The sequence below is a fragment of the Sturnira hondurensis genome, unplaced genomic scaffold, assembly GCF_014824575.4.
Source record: "Sturnira hondurensis isolate 20B ecotype Veracruz unplaced genomic scaffold, ASM1482457v3 Scaffold0017436, whole genome shotgun sequence".
Lineage (NCBI taxonomy): Eukaryota > Metazoa > Chordata > Mammalia > Chiroptera > Phyllostomidae > Sturnira > Sturnira hondurensis.
Window position 1 is genome coordinate 10,247,643 of NW_028090067.1, and position 17,221 is coordinate 10,264,863.

Genomic DNA, 17,221 nt, shown 5'->3' on the forward strand with positions numbered 1-17,221 from the left:
AAGCCTCAAACCACTGATTGAAAACACCTGTGGGGTTGAGGCAGCAGTGCGAGAAACTCCCAGTTTCACAGGAGAGTTTGTTGGAGAGACCCACAGGGTCCTAGAATGTACACAAGCTCACCCACCAAGGAATCGGCACCAGAAGGGCTCAGTTTGCTTGTGGGAAGTTGGGGAAGGGACTGAAAACTGGCAGAGAGTGGAGTAGACGCCATTGTTCCCTCTCTAACCCCACCCCCACATACAGCATCACAACCCAGCGACATGGGTTGCCTGGCCCTGGTGAACACCTAAGGCTCCACTCCTTACTACATAATAGGTGTGTCAAGATTTTAAAAAATGGCCCAAACAAAAGAACAGATCAAAGCTCCAGAAAAAATACAATGAAGTCAGGAAGAGGTAACCATCCTATCAGATGCACAGTTCAAAACACTGGTAATCAGGATGCTCACAGAATTGGTTGAATGTGGTAGCAAATCAGATGAAAAAATGAAGGCTATGCTAAGTGAAATAAAGGAAAATGTACAGGGAACCAACAGTGATGGGAAGGAAACCAGGTCCCAAATCAATGCTGTGGACCAGAAGGAAGAAATGAACATCAGCCAGAACAGAATGAAGAAAGAAGAATTTGAAAAAGTGAGGAGAGGCTTAGGAACCTCCAGGACATCTTTAAACGTTCCAACACCCGAATCATAGGGGTGTCAGAGGAGAAGAGGAAGAGCAAGAAATTGAAAGTTATTTGAGCAAATAATGAAGGAGAACTTCCCCAGTCTGGCAAAGGAAATAGACTTCCAGGAAGTCCAGGAAGCTCAGAGAATCCCAAAGAAGTTGGACCCAAGGAGGAACACACCAACACACATCATAATTACATTAACCAAGATTAAAGATAAGGAGAGAATCCTAAAAGCAGCAAGAGAAAAGGAGACAGTCACCTACAAAGGAGTGCCCATGAGACTGTCAGCTGATTTCTCAAAAGAAACCTTGCAGGTAAGAAGGGACAGGAAAGAAGTACTGGAAGTCATGAAAGGCAAGGACCTACATCCAAGATTACTCTATCCAGCAAAGCTTTCATTTAGAATGGAAGGGCAGAGGAAGTGCTTCTCAGATAAGGTCAAGTTCAAGGAGTTTATCATCACCAAGTCCTTATTATAGAAATGTTAAAGGGGCTTGTTTAAGAAAGAAGATAAAAATATGAACAGTAAAGTGACAACAAACTCACAGTTATTAACAGCCACACCTAAAACAAAAACAAGAACAAATCGAACAGCCAGAACAGGAACAGAACCACAGAAATGGGAGATCACATGGAGGGTTATCAGCAAAAGAGGTGGGGAAAGGTACAGAGAATAAGTGGCGTAAATGGTAGGTAGAAAATAGGGGGAGGTTAAGATTAGTATAGGAAAACAGAAGGCAGGGAACTTACATGTGTGACCCATGGACATGAACTAAAGTTGGGGTATGTGGGTGGGAGTGAGTGAGCAGGGTAGAGGGGAATAAAGGGGGGGAAATGGGACAACTGTAATAGCATAATCAATAAAATATATTTTAAAAAAGAAAAGATATTAGATGTGCTCTATAAGGATTCAATTATTATTTATAGATTTCAGTTCACTAAGTTTTCTCTTTTTTTTTTTTTTGAAAAGATTTCCTTTATTTATCTTTGGAGGGGAAGGGAAAGAGAAAGGGAGAGAAATATCAATGTATGGTTGCCTCCCATGTGTCCCCTGCTGGAAACTGGCCTGCAACCCAGGCATGTGCCCTGACTGGGAATTGAACCATGATCCTTTGGTTCAAAGGCCCACACTCAATCCACTGAGCTACACCAGCCAGGGCCAATAAGTTTTCTTATCTAGCTATGCAAAGTTGTGATGTACTCCCTCTGAAATTGTGAGTTCTGTGGTTTGGTAGGTAAACTAAAAGGAAAAGGATGTAATAGAAATAATCTCAGATCCTTTTTTCTAGTTCTAAGGATCTGTGATTCTGATTTGTTTTAGAAATGTTGGTAATGTTTTATACCAAAGTAATTTACCTGTTTCAGATAGTACAAGTTTTGATAAGAGGGTATTAGCTTCAAAGAAGTTACATTTTTCCAAAATGTCATATCCAAATCACCTGGCATTAACAGTATTTCTAACACTTATAAGTGTTGGCTAAAATGTGGTTCATAAAATTAAAATCTTAGAGAATGTAAAATTACATAGCTATAACTATATAATACTTGGTTGTCATTCCCTCCCCCCGACCTTCTAGAATTAAACATTTTTTCTGAATTTGATGGCCCTAATAGCTTAGAACTAGATTATTTATAGATTTATTTGTATAAGGAATTAAATAAATAAATAGAATCAAAACCCCAAATTATTTTCATTTGACCTACCATAGCTGTGTTCATATGAGTAAATTTTCTCTCTCTTGGTGATCAGATGAAATAATTCATTGCTGACATTTTCAGAGCTTCAAGTTCACACAAACTTTATAGGCAAACTGTTAATACATTTGAAGCTTATAATATCAATATTGTTCTTTAGAGAAGCCACAGGCGCCATCACAAGTACAACTGATCAAAGCCACTACCAACTCTTTTCATGTCAAGTGGGATGAAGTGCCCACAGTCGAGGGCTATCTTTTGCAGTTGAATACTGACTTGCCATACCAAGCTGCACCATCAGATTCCTCAGCAGCACCGAATATGCAAGGTAACATAATTTTCACACTTAAAACATGTGAGCTTATGTGTGTTTAAAAAAAATATTGCAGGAAAGCCTGTGAATAGACCTGATTTGAGAAACGTTGTATGATGTTTCCAGCCTGGTAAAGCAAATGTGTCCTGTTTCAGCTCTAAAAGTTGGCTGTGTCACGGTTGTTCTGTAGGAGAACTCAGACGTATGTACGTAGACTGTTTCTTCTGCGATTGATTTGGATGGACTTTCCTAATTTGTCAAACTACTTCAGAGATAGTTTTAATTAACTTTTTATAAAGATTTTGCTTTTTTTCAAAAATATTTTTAATGAACTGCCACTTGAAAATAAAAGCAAATTTAATTTTACATGTTCTTCTAGAAAGGATTTCAGTCAATTATTAAGCATACTATTAAGAAAACAAAAAACCTTGATAAAAATACTACCTTTTACTGTTAATATGTAACTTAAAAAATTTTTTGATTGTATATAATATATTTTATTATATCAGCATATCAGTCTGAACTCTCTCCTTCTTACAGGAGTCAAGATGGACCCTCACAGACAAGACAGTAATAGCATCGTTCCTAACAGTGTAAGTTAAAAAATATTTAGGGTGGTAAATGAATGTTTAAGGTTATAGTCCCATTTTTTATTAATATTGTTAACATATTATCTTAGGACAAAAGTTCTCAACCCTGGCTGTACATTAGAATCACCTCAGAGGTTAAAAAACAAACACACAGATTCCTAAGCCTTTCCCCAGATCTAGTAATAACAGAATTTTTAGGATGATGCCCAGCTGGTTCTGTTCTTAAAGAAAGCGCCACAGATCATTGTGACAGTAGCCTGAGTTAAAACCCCTGGTCAGGAGATTGAAGTAGCCTCATTAACATAAGAGGCCAATCCATTATTTATACTTACAGGATCTTGAAATCTGTATTTTGACATTTCTAAATATCATGCACATTTTAAATTTCTGAAGGTGTACTTTCCAGATATACATGAAATATATTCCTTTACTATATATTTCGTTTACCAAAGAATATGCGTTGCTAAGTTGAACACCTGTGTTTATGAGGTTATTTCTTGATTATGAAGTCTTCACAGTAAGCATTTGTGGAGACTAATGAAGAAGCTTATTAGGATTGACACTGGTTCTTTTGTTTGTTTTTTTTAGATTTTATTCATTTTTTTTTAGAAAGAGGGGAAGGGAAGTAGAGAGGGAGAGAAACATTGATGTGAGAGAGAAGCATTGATTGGTTGGTTGCCTCTCATAGCACCCTTTCCAGGGACTGAACCTGCAACCCAGGCATGAGTCCTGACCAGGAATCAAAGTAGTGACCATTCACTCTGTGGGACAACTCCTAACCCACTGAGCCACACTGGTCAGGGCTACACTGTTTTTATCTGGTAATCTGTGGTCTACATTCACAGCAGACTCTTTTCAAGGGAAATGATGTAGCTATAGGTTCACATGTTCTGAACATGGCAGAGGACCTGCAATGAGCAGAAGAGGCTTATTATGTCCTGAAGGGTATGTAACAAGTAAAGCACATATAGTTATTTCTGAGGAGGCCATATTAATAGACTACACACACACCCAGAGTAGTCCCTCCTTATCTGGGGGAGATGCGTGTCAAGACCCCCAGTGGATGCCTAAAACTGTGGCTGGTACTAAACTGTATATATTCTATGTTTTTTCCTGTACATACATACCTATGATGGTTTAATTTATACAGTAGGCACAATAAAAGATTAACAACAATAGTTAACTAGAACAATTGTAACCATATCCTGTAATAAAAGTTACATGAATGTGGCCACTTGTTTCAGGAGATCCCTTGCTGAAGTCTTCATGTAGGCTAAGTGCTTTCTGACAGCATGTTGCTATCAGTTGGAACACTTTTCTGATTGTGTCTTTCTGTTACAAATTTAATGTCTTTTCCATCTTAATTAAACACTTATCACACACTGTGGCTGTAACTTTTTCAGTTTTAGGTGCATCAGCAGAACTAGCACGAATTTTTTTTTCCTTCACAATTTCACAGATAGAAGATTTTTTTCTTACCATAGATCTCAGCAACCTCAGCATATGGTTTTTAAAAATTTATTTGTTGAGAACTTTCACCTTCTTTGGCATATCCAAATTGCTAACATTACAACTTTTGCACCTTGGAGCCATTGTTAAGTACAAGGAGGGTTATTTGAACACAGGCACTGTGATACCACAACAGTCCATTTGGTAACCGAGACGCTACTAAGTGATCAGTGGGTAGGTGGTGTGTACAGCATGGATACGCCGGACATAGGGTGGCTGTCGTCCAGGCAGCAAGAGATGTCATCTTGCTACTCAGAACTGCATGCAATGTAGAAGTTAGGAGTTATTTATTAGTTTGTTTATGTCTGTTTATGGAATTTTCCATTTAATGTTTTTGGCCCAAGGTTACTGAAACTATGAAAAACAAAACCATGGCTAAGGGGGCATTTATATATTGTATATGTGTGTGTGTATAAATGTATTCTTACAAATTTAGGTGGTACTAGAAGGTTTGTCATGAAGAACAATAGGCCCCTACTCTGTCCCCCTCTTCTCTTGATCATGCCTCTCTAGAAACAACTACTTTCAGCTTTTTTGGCTATCTTCTGATACCTGTCTTTGTGCTTTTAAAGAAAATCCTTATGCTACCACTTCTTGACTTTCTAGTTTTAGACGCATTGCTTTCAGTAACAGAAGTTGAAGACTTGATGATCTATCAACATATTGCCGTTTCTTCCCCTTGCCCCTTCCATATCCTTCAAATGTTTTTAGATGAATTATTATTTGATATTTACATGTCAGCTGTGAACAATGATGTACTCACAGCTGTGCCATGTAGTATGCTATAAGCATTATTCCTTTTTCACATAACTTTTTGTTTTTCCTGGCATTGTTAATGGCCTCACTTTTCCATTTGCTTAGTTTTCTTCTTGCCTATCATTAATTTATACTCAAATTCTCCAACAGAATTATAAAACTCCTCTCAAAATATCAAACATATAAGGTAGTTTTTTCTTTCCTTCTTTTTTACCCCTTGAAGTCATCCCTCCTGAGCCCTGTATCTTGATGCTGAAGTCTTGCTGGTTCTCCCTAGGCCTGCTACCCAGCGGTCGGTTGCCTTGGAACTTGATTTGTTTCCTACGAGGCATTGCTTCTCTCCTTTCCTGGGTTAGAGCCTGTGTTTCTTGATCTCATTTTCCCTCTTTCTTGGTGGTTTCCCTTGGATTGTTGTAAAACTTCCTCTAGTCGTTTTCTGAGAAAGGGTTTATGAAAGGTAAACGTTTTGAGAATTTACATGCCTGAAAATGCTTTTGTCTTTTCACATTGCTTGGTAGTTTGGCTGGGCTATAGAATTCTATAGTAGAAACTTTTTCCTCAGAATTTTCAAAGCCATTTTCCTGCTGTCTTTTCGCATCCAGTGTTGCTGTTGAGAGGTCTGGTGCTGCTTGGATTCCTGATCATGTGTATGTGACCTAGTTTTTTTCCTTTTATTCCAGTATCAGGAATTTCAACAGTGATGTGCTATTACTTTGTTCATTGTGCTGGTCCATTCAGTGGACCCCATCATTCTGGAAACTCATGGCTTTTGTTACCGATTACTTCTTCCTTCCATTTTCTCTTTCATATTTTTTAGACTCCTGTTAATTACTGAATGGTACTCTTGAACTAATCCTCTGATTTTATGATTTATTTACTATTTTCTATATTTCTGTCTACTCTGCTTTATGAAAAATTTCTTCACTTGTAAATCTATTCAATTTTTAAATCTATTCAGCCACATGATTTCTTTTTTTTTAAGATTTTACGTATTTACTTTTAGAGAGAAGTGAAGAGAGGGAGAGAAACATCAGTGTGCGAGGGAGACATCTTTCAGCTGCCCCCCACCTTCCCTCAACTAGAGACCTGGCCCCCACCAGGCATGTGCTCTGACAGTGAAACCAGCCACCTTTTGTTTTGCAGGCTGGGGCCGAATCCACTGAGCCACACCAGCCAGGGCACACATACTTCATTTCTAAAAGCTTGATTTTATTCTCTACTTCTTCTGTAGCATCTCATTCCTTATAAATATAGTATCTTCCTTTATCTCTTTCAGAATTATGCTTTTAAAAAATTGGAGCTATATTCTACTCTCAGCAATATTTGTTTTCAAGCTCTTTTTTAAAAAATTTATTTTGTCCTAGACTTTCATGTTAGAGGCTGTCATCAAATGTGGTGTTTGGCCATCCTTTCATTTCTAAAGTGAGGCATCAAAAGGAGCTTGGAAGATGTCTTCATCCATTTAGACGGCTAGAATAAAATCCCATAGACTGTGTGGCTTATTAACAACACAAATTTATTTGGTATTTTGCTGTTCAGCATGCAGACTTTCACTGAACCTTTATTTTCTGCTTGGTGCCTCCTCTCCATCATCACCTGGGAAACGCTCTACCACAGTCCAGAGCCTCACATTTCCACCTTTCCACCGATTTCCCATCTACAGTTAGAATGAGGGAGAAGAATTTGTCCGACTTTCTGTGCTGGAAGGGCAGAGCTGGGGCTGCAGCGACTTTTTATAGTCTTCCCCATAAGCGTCTTCTGGGGTTCACTCGCACCCTACACCCCGTCTTCTGGGGTTCACTCGCACCCTACACCCCAGCCTCCGCACCTGATGCCTCCAGTTCCCAAGACCTTCTGGGCTATTTGGCATGAGTGGTTTGCCTCTTTAGTGACTTTTCACCTCCAGGCTTTTCACTGTCAGTTTTCTGTGTTTTATATCTTCTTACCTTCTGTTGCCTCTTCTCCTATTCTCTTTTTTCTTATAAGTATGTACCTTTAAATATATATTTTAAAAATTTCTTTATGATTATTTGAGTTGGGTTTGTGGAAGAACCTGTGTTTAATCTACTATGTTTAACCAAAAATTTCAGGGTTTTACATAATTCTAGTTACAATGGATATCTGATTTTTTAGCAAAAAGCACATTAGAGACACTGTAACATGGAGACTTCAGAGTGAAATAAACCTGGGTTCAGATTCTAGCTCTTCTGTTACTGGTACCTGGCTGTGGGTAGATTATTTAAGCCCTCTGAGTCTCCTTTTTTTCCTGTATAACAGGGGTCGCATTATCCAACTTACAGAGTTCCTGTGAAGGTTGATGGAAATACAGACTTTATAAATACGTATTACAGTCCTGCCACACGGTATAGTGCTCCCTAATGGTTGTGGCTGTCATCGCCCTTTATTGACAGTAGCACCATCTCTGTTGGTTAGAAGAAAACTAACTACAGGGCATGTTATGGACGAGCCTCCTTAGAGCCATGAGAAATTACAGGAGCAGCTATACTGGGGCATCTGAATGAAGTCAGATTATTTTTATGTTTCATTAGGCCTATAGATACTGCAGTATAATAACTGATATTCACACTGATGACTGGAAATAGCAAAAAAAAATTCAGTGTGTTCTTTGTAGTATAAGAAGACAAAGAAAATGTACTTAAGATGATTCCTATCTAAAATTTTAATGGCCAAGCATATTGTGTCTGTGAATTAAATCTTACTGTCTATATGGAAAACTTAGTTGTATGGAATAATTCATTTGCTTGAATGTTCCATGTAACTGAGATTTTACTTTTAGGGGCCATCAGATAAGTAGTATAAATGTCTGATCTTGCTGAGAAAATTTGACTAGAATGTTAAACTCAGTAGCTATGGTGTTATCTCCTTTGTTGCATACATATTTGCTTGAATACTAACTACAACTTATAAAAATGTAGATTTTTCCCCCTCAAAATACAGCCTCCCTTTCCCATTTAGAACTTGCCTTTTGAGACTGGAGATTACATGAGAAGAAATTGCTTTCTTAAACTATTATAAAATTTAAAAATAATCCTATACAAATTAAGAATGTAATTTAAACTGTTATATATTTTGCTTAATTTATTTTCAAAATAATTGAGATGTAAATTATTTTACTTGCTTTTTAACATATATTTCTATGTAATTGAATGTTGCTTACTACAATAAACTTTTTTTTTATAGATCAATAATACAATGAACAGTACAAAAACCGAACATACAGCTACAAAAGGAACTTCAGTGGAAAACAAACCAGATCTCAAAGCATCAACTGACTCTAATGCCATTTTACATCCATCTTTGGCAACTAATGCTTCTAATCATAATAGTTGTGTGGTGGATATGCTAAGGAAAAATGAAGGTATAAAGATAGTGTTTTAAGTAAAGCTAAATGAAGCTTTCTATAATAATGACAGGGAATTTTAGAGTCTTTGAAAAAGTCAATGTTACATGGTTTTGATCCATTTTCAAAATAATAATCTACCTACCATATTGACTCCAGTTAGAGTGATGTGTGATATCAAGGTACCAAGCAAGCACTTGCCTGAACTGTAGTGAGTAGTTGCGAGCTATGGAACTCCGATGAAGAAGCCCTTGCCTGGCATTTGCATTTGGCCATTGTGTTCAGTGTCACTATTCCAGTACTGTTTTTCTTAGCATCTCTTACTGTTTGATGTTATTTATTTTGGGCAGGGATTTTTGTCTGTCTCGTTCACCTTCTGTCTTTTTCAGCAGCCAGAGTCATGCCTGGTAAATAGTAGTCACTTAGTGAATATTTGTTTACCAAGTAACTGGAAGGAAGTTACTTGCCAACAGAAAAGAAGTTACTTACGAGAACTGTTGATTAGCCAGTCGTACTCATGGGAAAGCTTGTAATTTGGTGACCTTATGTTTAAAATAAGTTCATTTGAATATTCTGAAGCCATTGAAATATATTAAGTATTGCCTCTGATTTTACTATCTAAAATTATTTCATAAATCTCATTCTGATATATCCCTGACATAGAAGCATATGACTTTATTTTTAATTTGAAAAAATCATGACAGCTGATACAAATTTAATTACTCTTCAATGATTCAAACTTAGCAAGAGGAATATTCTTTTTATTTGCATTTTTCTTTTTAAGTTGATGGTATATAAAAATATTCAAGGAAAATAATTTTTGTCATTTCATTACTTGTGGAAGAGGAGAATGTTTTTGTTTTACTGATTTTCTTATGTAAGGGAATTGTTTGGTCAGAGTTATAGAAGCTTGGTCCTAGACTTCAACTTAAATTTCTTTCTGGTAGTGACTTTCTATGTCTATCTTATTAAAAAATTTTTTACTCTTGAAAAACAAATACAAACTTTGAGATTTCAAAGTCTTAATGTACTCTATATTTTATATTACAAGGCAGTTTTGATAAAATGAATACTAGGCAAATGGGGAAAACCAGATTAGTCACACAGTAATAGTACCTGGCATGTCATAGACACTCAGATGCATGAATGAGTGGCTACCCAGTCTCAGGTTAACAGGAAGAGACTGGGCTTTTTCTCTGTAGGTTGGAGTAGCTGGTATTTTTCAAGAGTGGAAAGTGATGTGATTAGGTTTCTTCTTCAGAAATGGCACTCCAGTCTCACCATCGGGAAGAATTATGATAGGAAATGTGGGGAGTAAAATAGGTAATCAGGGACTCTTGTGGGACTCTACAAAGAGAAGCTTAGAGACTAAACCAATAGGTGGGGTGGAAAGGAGAGAAGACATCATTTCAGAGACTTTAAGAAAGTAGTATCTATTAGACTTGGAAACTGGTTTTATATGAGAAATAGAAATGAGCTGAATGTGACTCCCAGTTTTTTGGGTTGGGCATTCAGTGGTTGATGATACTATTGATCAAGGTTAGAAATTCAGGAGCAAGAATAAATTTGGGGAAGAGAGAGGCTTGACTTTGAACTTACTGTTTTTGAAGCACTTGAGAAACGTACTTGGTAAAGATTTATGAAGGGCACTTGAGTACTTATGTCTGGAGTCTGGGAAGTAGTTCTTGTCTGGAAATGTAAGTTTAGAAGTTAAGGGAATCTAAAATGTAAGCTTCACAGAGCAGGGACTCTGTCTGATGTATTCAGTGCTAGATACCCAACAATGGGCACAGTGCCCATGACGGGTGTTTGAGAGAGGTCTGATCATGAATTGTGGTTAAAGCCTAGAGAGAATATGTAAAGGAAGAAAAGAAAAGGTTTCAGAATACCTGCAGTTAAAGAATCATTTAAAGAAGAGAAGCTAGCTAAAGAGATTGAAACTGGGTTCCTAGCAGGTTAGGAAAAGGACCAGGAAGATTAGTATCATTTTTCCCCCATCTGTAGTGGGCATCAGTTTGTGGCTAGTGTATGTATGCCTCTCTCTACCACATGACTGTACGTTCATGAACTATAGTCCATGCCTGCTTTGTTCGACCGTTGTAGAAACAAGCACAAAGTCTGGTAGATAGTAAATCTTCAGTATTGTGGAACGAATGGACGTTAGACATAGAAGGAAACAGCTTCCAAAAGGAATATGTGGCCAGCATAGTGTACACTGCAAAAAGGCGAAGTAAATGAAAATGGAAACGTATGCCTTGGAAATCACTGAAGTTTGCCAGAGCCATTTTATCAAAGTCTATAGTGTTGGTATGGAACACTATACCAACTATAGGAACACCTAACACCTCTATAGTGTTCCTATAGTTAGGAACCCCAATTAAAGATGTCCAGTCTCCAAAGGAAATAGAGACTGCTCTGAAGGGAATTAACAGGAGAGAAACTGGAGCAGACTTGGGGGTCAGGGAAAATGAGAGTTTGTTTGTAGGCTCAATAATATCATAGACTGGGGGCCAAAAACTACTGAAGAAAAATAATTGTAAATTCTGAAGAGAGAGGAATGATTGATGAGAAAGTTCCAAAATACGGGGGAAGGAATGGGACCAAGAGCACAGGAGGATAGATTAAAGTTCCTTAGGAGACAGGTCAGTTCATCCTCTGAAATGGAAAGAGAAGATGGAGAGGAGGGGCACAGTCATAAGCACCTTTCGAGTATAGGGCAGGAGAAGGCACAAAATTGATCGTATTTATGCCTGATGACCTCTATTTTTCCCCTAAACTCGGAGACAAGGCCATTTGATGTATAATTTAGAGTTATTTTCAGAACAACTATGTAATGTTTAGAATGGAAGAGAGGGCTGAGAAGTTGGACATCCATTGTGAATATCATGCACTTTGCCTAAATATTTTGGAAACTAATGGTTAATTCATATAACTGACATTTGCGGTGCTCATGTTTATGATTTCGAAATTGAAAAATACCAAGAATTGTGTGACAAGAACTATAACGACAACAGTTATCTGCAGGTATTATGTTAATAATTGATCTTTTCCCTTTAATTTCAGGTCCTCACACTTCAGCAAATACAGGTGTTCTAAGTAGTTGCCTGGATTTAAGAACAATAATTCCTGAAACGTCTGTATCCAGTACTGTGTGCAGCGCACAAACTATGGTAACCCAGCAGACCATTAAAACTGAATCATCCAGTACAAATGGGGCAGTTGTTAAAGATGAAACTTCACTAACAACATTCAGTACCAAATCTGAAGGTTTGAAATGTGTTTCACATACTGTATTTTGAGCCATTTTTGTATATAAATTCATCAAATTTATTTGTTTTAAACAGGAAATGAAATGTGTTTCACATACTGTATTTTGAACCTTTATTTGTATACAAATTCGTCAAACAGTTTTAGATGAGAGTTGCATTTCACCTTAGATTGAATCATCTATAAATATATAAAGCATTTCAATGAAAATAATTATGCAATATACTTTCTGCTGTTTTGCGTAAAATATTTAAATCAGTGCACACTGAAATACAATAATGTGAATATATTCAGCAAATTCTTATTTCTTAGAAAAGATTAGTTCTAGACTATGGAATAACAGTTCCCGCAGCTTGATGGATTTCTGATTTTGTAAATTCTCATTTTGTTTCATCTTTGGTAAATGTTCTCTGAAGTTCTAGCTGGTTATCAAACTGTGGAAAAACCAACTTTATGAATGAGTTAGAGGCTACATATTTCTAATTATTGTGATTTTTATCACTCTGGCTCTTTCTGTATATTTATAAGTTACATTTTAATGTGTCTGTTTGATAAGTGACTGTAGAAAACTTATCCGATGAACTGTTTAACTTTTAGTTGATGAAACATGTGCACTGCCTGCAACTAAGATCAGCCGTGTGGAGGCACATGCTCCAGCGATGCCGTTGTCTGTAAGTATATGAGCCAGAGACAGTGTGTGTTTACAGATGGCTAACTATGCTTTAAGTGCTAAACAGCTTGGGTGCAGATTTACAAAAATATTCCTGGGTGTCCTCTAGTAATGATTTGACATAGATTGAAAAATGAAGAGTTGAGTAGGAAAAATGTTCGCAGTAGTGTTAAAGAGAAACGAGCTGGATAAAAAGCTACACACACACACAGATCCATGCGTACCGTGGTCCCAATTTTATTAAAAACTAACATGCCCTGGCTGGTGTAGCTCAGTGGATTGAGCACAGGCTGCAAACCAAAGGGTTGCCAGTTCGATTCCCAGTCAGGGCACATGTCTGGGTTGTGGGCCAGGTCCCCAGTAGGGGGCATGTGAGAAGCAACCACGCATTGATGTTTCTGTTCTTCTCTTTCTCCTTCCCTTCCTCTCTCTCTAAATGAATAAAATCTTTAAAAAATAAAAATAAATAAATAAAAATATCACCGGCCCTGGCCAGGTTGCTTAGTAGATTAGAACATCCTCCTGATAAGCTAAGGTTGCAGGTCTGAACTCTAGTCAGGGCACGTTCAAGAAGCAGCCAATGAGTGCATACCTAAGTGGAACAACAAACAGGTATCTCCCTCTCCTTTTCTGTCCCCCTTTCCCCTCTCCCCCTTCCTCTCTCTCTCTCTCTCTCAAAACAATTTTTAAAAATACAGAACATTAAAAAAAATACACCCCATCCATATATTCATGTTTCACCTGAGTCTACACACATTTACACTACAGTGCTAGATAAATTTTTCCAGGTTGTGGGGCTACAGATAATTTTTACTTTTTTTATGCTTTTAATATTTTTCCCTAATGAAATGTGTTACTTTCATAATCAGAAATGTGTCTATGCACATATATGCATATTCGTAAATTACATAATGGTTTTAATGTAATGGTTCTGTAATGGTTCTTGAATGGTTCTGTCACCAGCTATCTAAGAGGAGAACAACAGAACATTGCAGTGTCGGGTTAGGCACACCTGCAGGGTAGCCCAGCAGTCCCTGACCGCGGGTGGTTTTATGGAGGCCAGAATTGATCCGCATGGCACCAGACTTAAAATGTCAAGAATGTGCCTCACCAATGTACTGAAATTACCTTAATTAGATAAATATGAGGACAGTATGTGTTTGTGTGCATGTGTATCTGTATACTTTTTAATTTATTTTAAAATTACCAATTATTTCAACTTTATTGCTATGAGCAAGAGTTTTTATTTGACCTAATATTTACTTTTTAGAGTCTTCAAGAATTGTCTATAGCTTTAGTTTTTTTTCAATCATGATTTTATGGATTTTGGTCATATATTTATCTTCACCAGCTTTTACCTTTACAGAATGTTAAGTCCTAGTGTTCTTAAACTCTTTTCAGAGAAGAATTATTAAAATACACTTTTTTCTAAGCCTTAAAGACTTAGTTAGCTCACTTTGTCATGTGTGATAGCCTAAATAACAAATAATGTGAATTATAAGCATGTACCTCTGCTGTTATATATTTAAGACAAATAAATAACTGAAGTGCACATTTGTTTTGAGCTTCTGGAAACAGTGTCTCATTTATAAAGAAGATGGCTTAAAAAGGTTAGTTCCAGGGATAAGTATAATTCACTTATCACTAAAAGTAGCTTAAGGTAGAGGAAGTTTATTTCTTTTAAGCAAGATAAATCATGTAAAATGTTCACTCTGCTCCTCCTTAGTATCTGTACTAAAAGATATTCAAATTGCATTTTAGTTTTGAACATTTTTTCTCCTTTTAGGTTTGGAGAATGACGGGTAGTTGAAGTGCAAAGATCGCTGAATTTCTGCTAGTTGTTTTTGAATCTAGAAATAAGCCAGCTTGGAATGATTTTTTTTTTCATATTAGCTCCTTTTGGAGCAAGTTGTAACGTCACACTAAAGGGATTACATTTTCCAAGAGGGTCCCTGATATGACAGTGTTCCACAGAGGAGCTGGCATTTAACACACCACTGGTTGGAAAGCATGCTAACTCCAGCCAGGTTGGTGGTGCGGAGCTACTGACTTGCAGAATGCCTGTCACGCCCTATGTTTGAATTGGCATCCCTGTTTCACTCTCAGTTGACCTGATCTGTTAAAAGTTTATTTACTTATGAACTATTAATGTTATGGTGTTTATCCATATACGTACTTGTAGATCACTGCATGGACTTATTAAATCTTGAAATTTATTATATGCTCAATAAGAGTCTTCATAAATTTTTCTTTCTCTGAAATTAGAAAGAGACTCCTTCGAATCCAGTGGCCACAATGAAAGCAGGAGGAGAACGACAATGGTGTGATGTAGGGATTTTTAAAAATAATACAGCTTTGGTGAGCCAGTTTTATTTGCTGCCAAAAGGGAAGCAAAGCATCTCAAAGGTACTTATTGATATATTTTTCTACACTGTGAGTTATAAGCCTCAAGAATGAGATTTTTTTTTCATTATTTTGATTGGAGTTACTTGAATGCATGAAATTGGAATCTCACAATCTGTAATTGAGAATTCTATAAAAATACCTAGTTACCTTATATTCTTTTTAAAAGATCTTTTTAACAATATATCACAAGCAGGTCATTTAAAAAATCTTATATAATCACTGGGCTGCATTTTGAACCATAAACAATATAGTCTGGCCAGTAAAACAAGGATTTTTTAAAATAGCTCTAATTTTGTTATGTGATGTGTTTACAAAATTGAATATTTTTTCTTACTCTGAACTTTATTTCCAATTTCACAGTTAAAAAATGTAAAACCCCGTGTAGGCTAATGAATACAATTTGATTTTCCCTTGATTCTGTAATCTCTTACAGTAGAATATGTATATATATACATATGACATTAAATAACCTTATAAGAATTATGAAATAGATAACTGCTTCAAAGTGTATGGAACTTTTTTTTTATCTGGAATGGGGAATTTCAGAGAGAGAATTTCCAAGGAAATAGATACTCAGTTTGAATCTTCCAAAGATCTGCATAAATGGAGAATATATAATTTATTATGACATTTTAGTTCTTTTAATGTTATAGGTGTCCCTCTTTTTCATATTGAATTCTTCCAATTCTTGGGAAAAAATAGAAATCTTGGTTAATAATTTGTTAGTATTATGCCTAATGAAATTTTTGGCTGCAGTTTAATTTCATACATAAGGAAATATCCATATAGGGTCCTAGCAGCTACCTATTTTTCCCAGAAGGTAAAAAGAGCTTAATATTTAGAACCAGTAAACTTGGATTTGAATGATTAGTTCCAGCACTCAACAGGGTAACCTTGGACAAGTTACTCATTTAACCTCTCTGAGACTCAGTTTCCTCATCCATGAAATGGAGATGACATAACTGTCTTAAAATGGGATGATATATTGGTGCTACATGTTTCACAGATGTGTAGTGAGAGTTAGGGAGAATATGTAAAAAATGTTTTAAAGTTGTAAATGTTACACTCTACCTACCCAGAGTATGAAATCCAATTATTTTATGTAATCATTTATTCAGCATGGAGAAGAGATAATCATTACTTTATTTATAGTGGTTGTTAATTTTTGCTACCTCTATACTATTCATGTACAGAATACCCTTATATTTCTTATAATCACTGATTCACAACTGGGAAGCACACTTTTCCTCTGAATAAGAAGCCCCAATTTATGGCTTAGTTGCTTTTGTATTGGAGGGCTCATCCATGTGTGATAAGAGGGAAATAAATGTGAACTAGAACTTTAAAACATAATTTGTCCTTTAAAAGTTTTGTTTAATTAAAAATAATTAACTGCACTTTTTCCTTCACTATTACATTTTAGATAGGAAATGCAGACGTACCTGACTACAGTTTACTTAAGAAACAAGATCTTGTTCCAGGAACAGGATACAGATTCAGGGTTGCTGCTATCAATGGTTGTGGAATAGGCCCTTTCAGCAAAATCAGTGAATTCAAAACTTGTATTCCCGGTTTTCCTGGAGCTCCTTCTGCAGTCAGAATTTCAAAGGTGAGATGTCAGGTCAAGACTTGGTGACGTAAATCATTGAAACTGTGTACATGAAGTAAAACCGTCAGTTTAGAGATTCTTGTTCATGTCGATATAAAGAGAGATATTTAAAAGGGGGTAGATTAGAAATTTTAAAAATATTTCTTTGCTAATCACTCACAATATTTTTAAAGACCAAATTTCAAGCAGAATTACAGCATCCAAATTACAGAAACTCAGGGAAATCTGGTGTGCTTCTTATTGTTAGTTTTGTTCTTGTTGTTTATGGAACCAAAAAGTTTGTGTTGGGAGATTTTAATAGAATACATGAAATTGGATTATATTTTATTCTAAGGTCCTGCCTTCCCTTAAAGAGGAAAAGGTCCGCTTTCAAGC

At 36.4% G+C, this 17,221-nt stretch overlaps 1 protein-coding gene across 1 annotated transcript in view; it reads left to right on the forward strand.

Annotated features, from left to right (window-relative positions):
• The window catches only part of HCFC2 (host cell factor C2), a 38,200-nt gene that overhangs the window by 17,218 nt on the left and 3,761 nt on the right, over positions 1 to 17,221 (forward strand). The window contains exons 8-14 of the mRNA XM_037067835.1: positions 2,526 to 2,693; positions 3,219 to 3,271; positions 8,735 to 8,912; positions 11,958 to 12,161; positions 12,759 to 12,832; positions 15,097 to 15,237; positions 16,661 to 16,846. Of these exons, the coding sequence (XP_036923730.1) occupies positions 2,526 to 2,693; positions 3,219 to 3,271; positions 8,735 to 8,912; positions 11,958 to 12,161; positions 12,759 to 12,832; positions 15,097 to 15,237; positions 16,661 to 16,846 (1,004 nt within the window). The remainder of the gene's footprint in view (positions 1 to 2,525; positions 2,694 to 3,218; positions 3,272 to 8,734; positions 8,913 to 11,957; positions 12,162 to 12,758; positions 12,833 to 15,096; positions 15,238 to 16,660; positions 16,847 to 17,221) is intronic.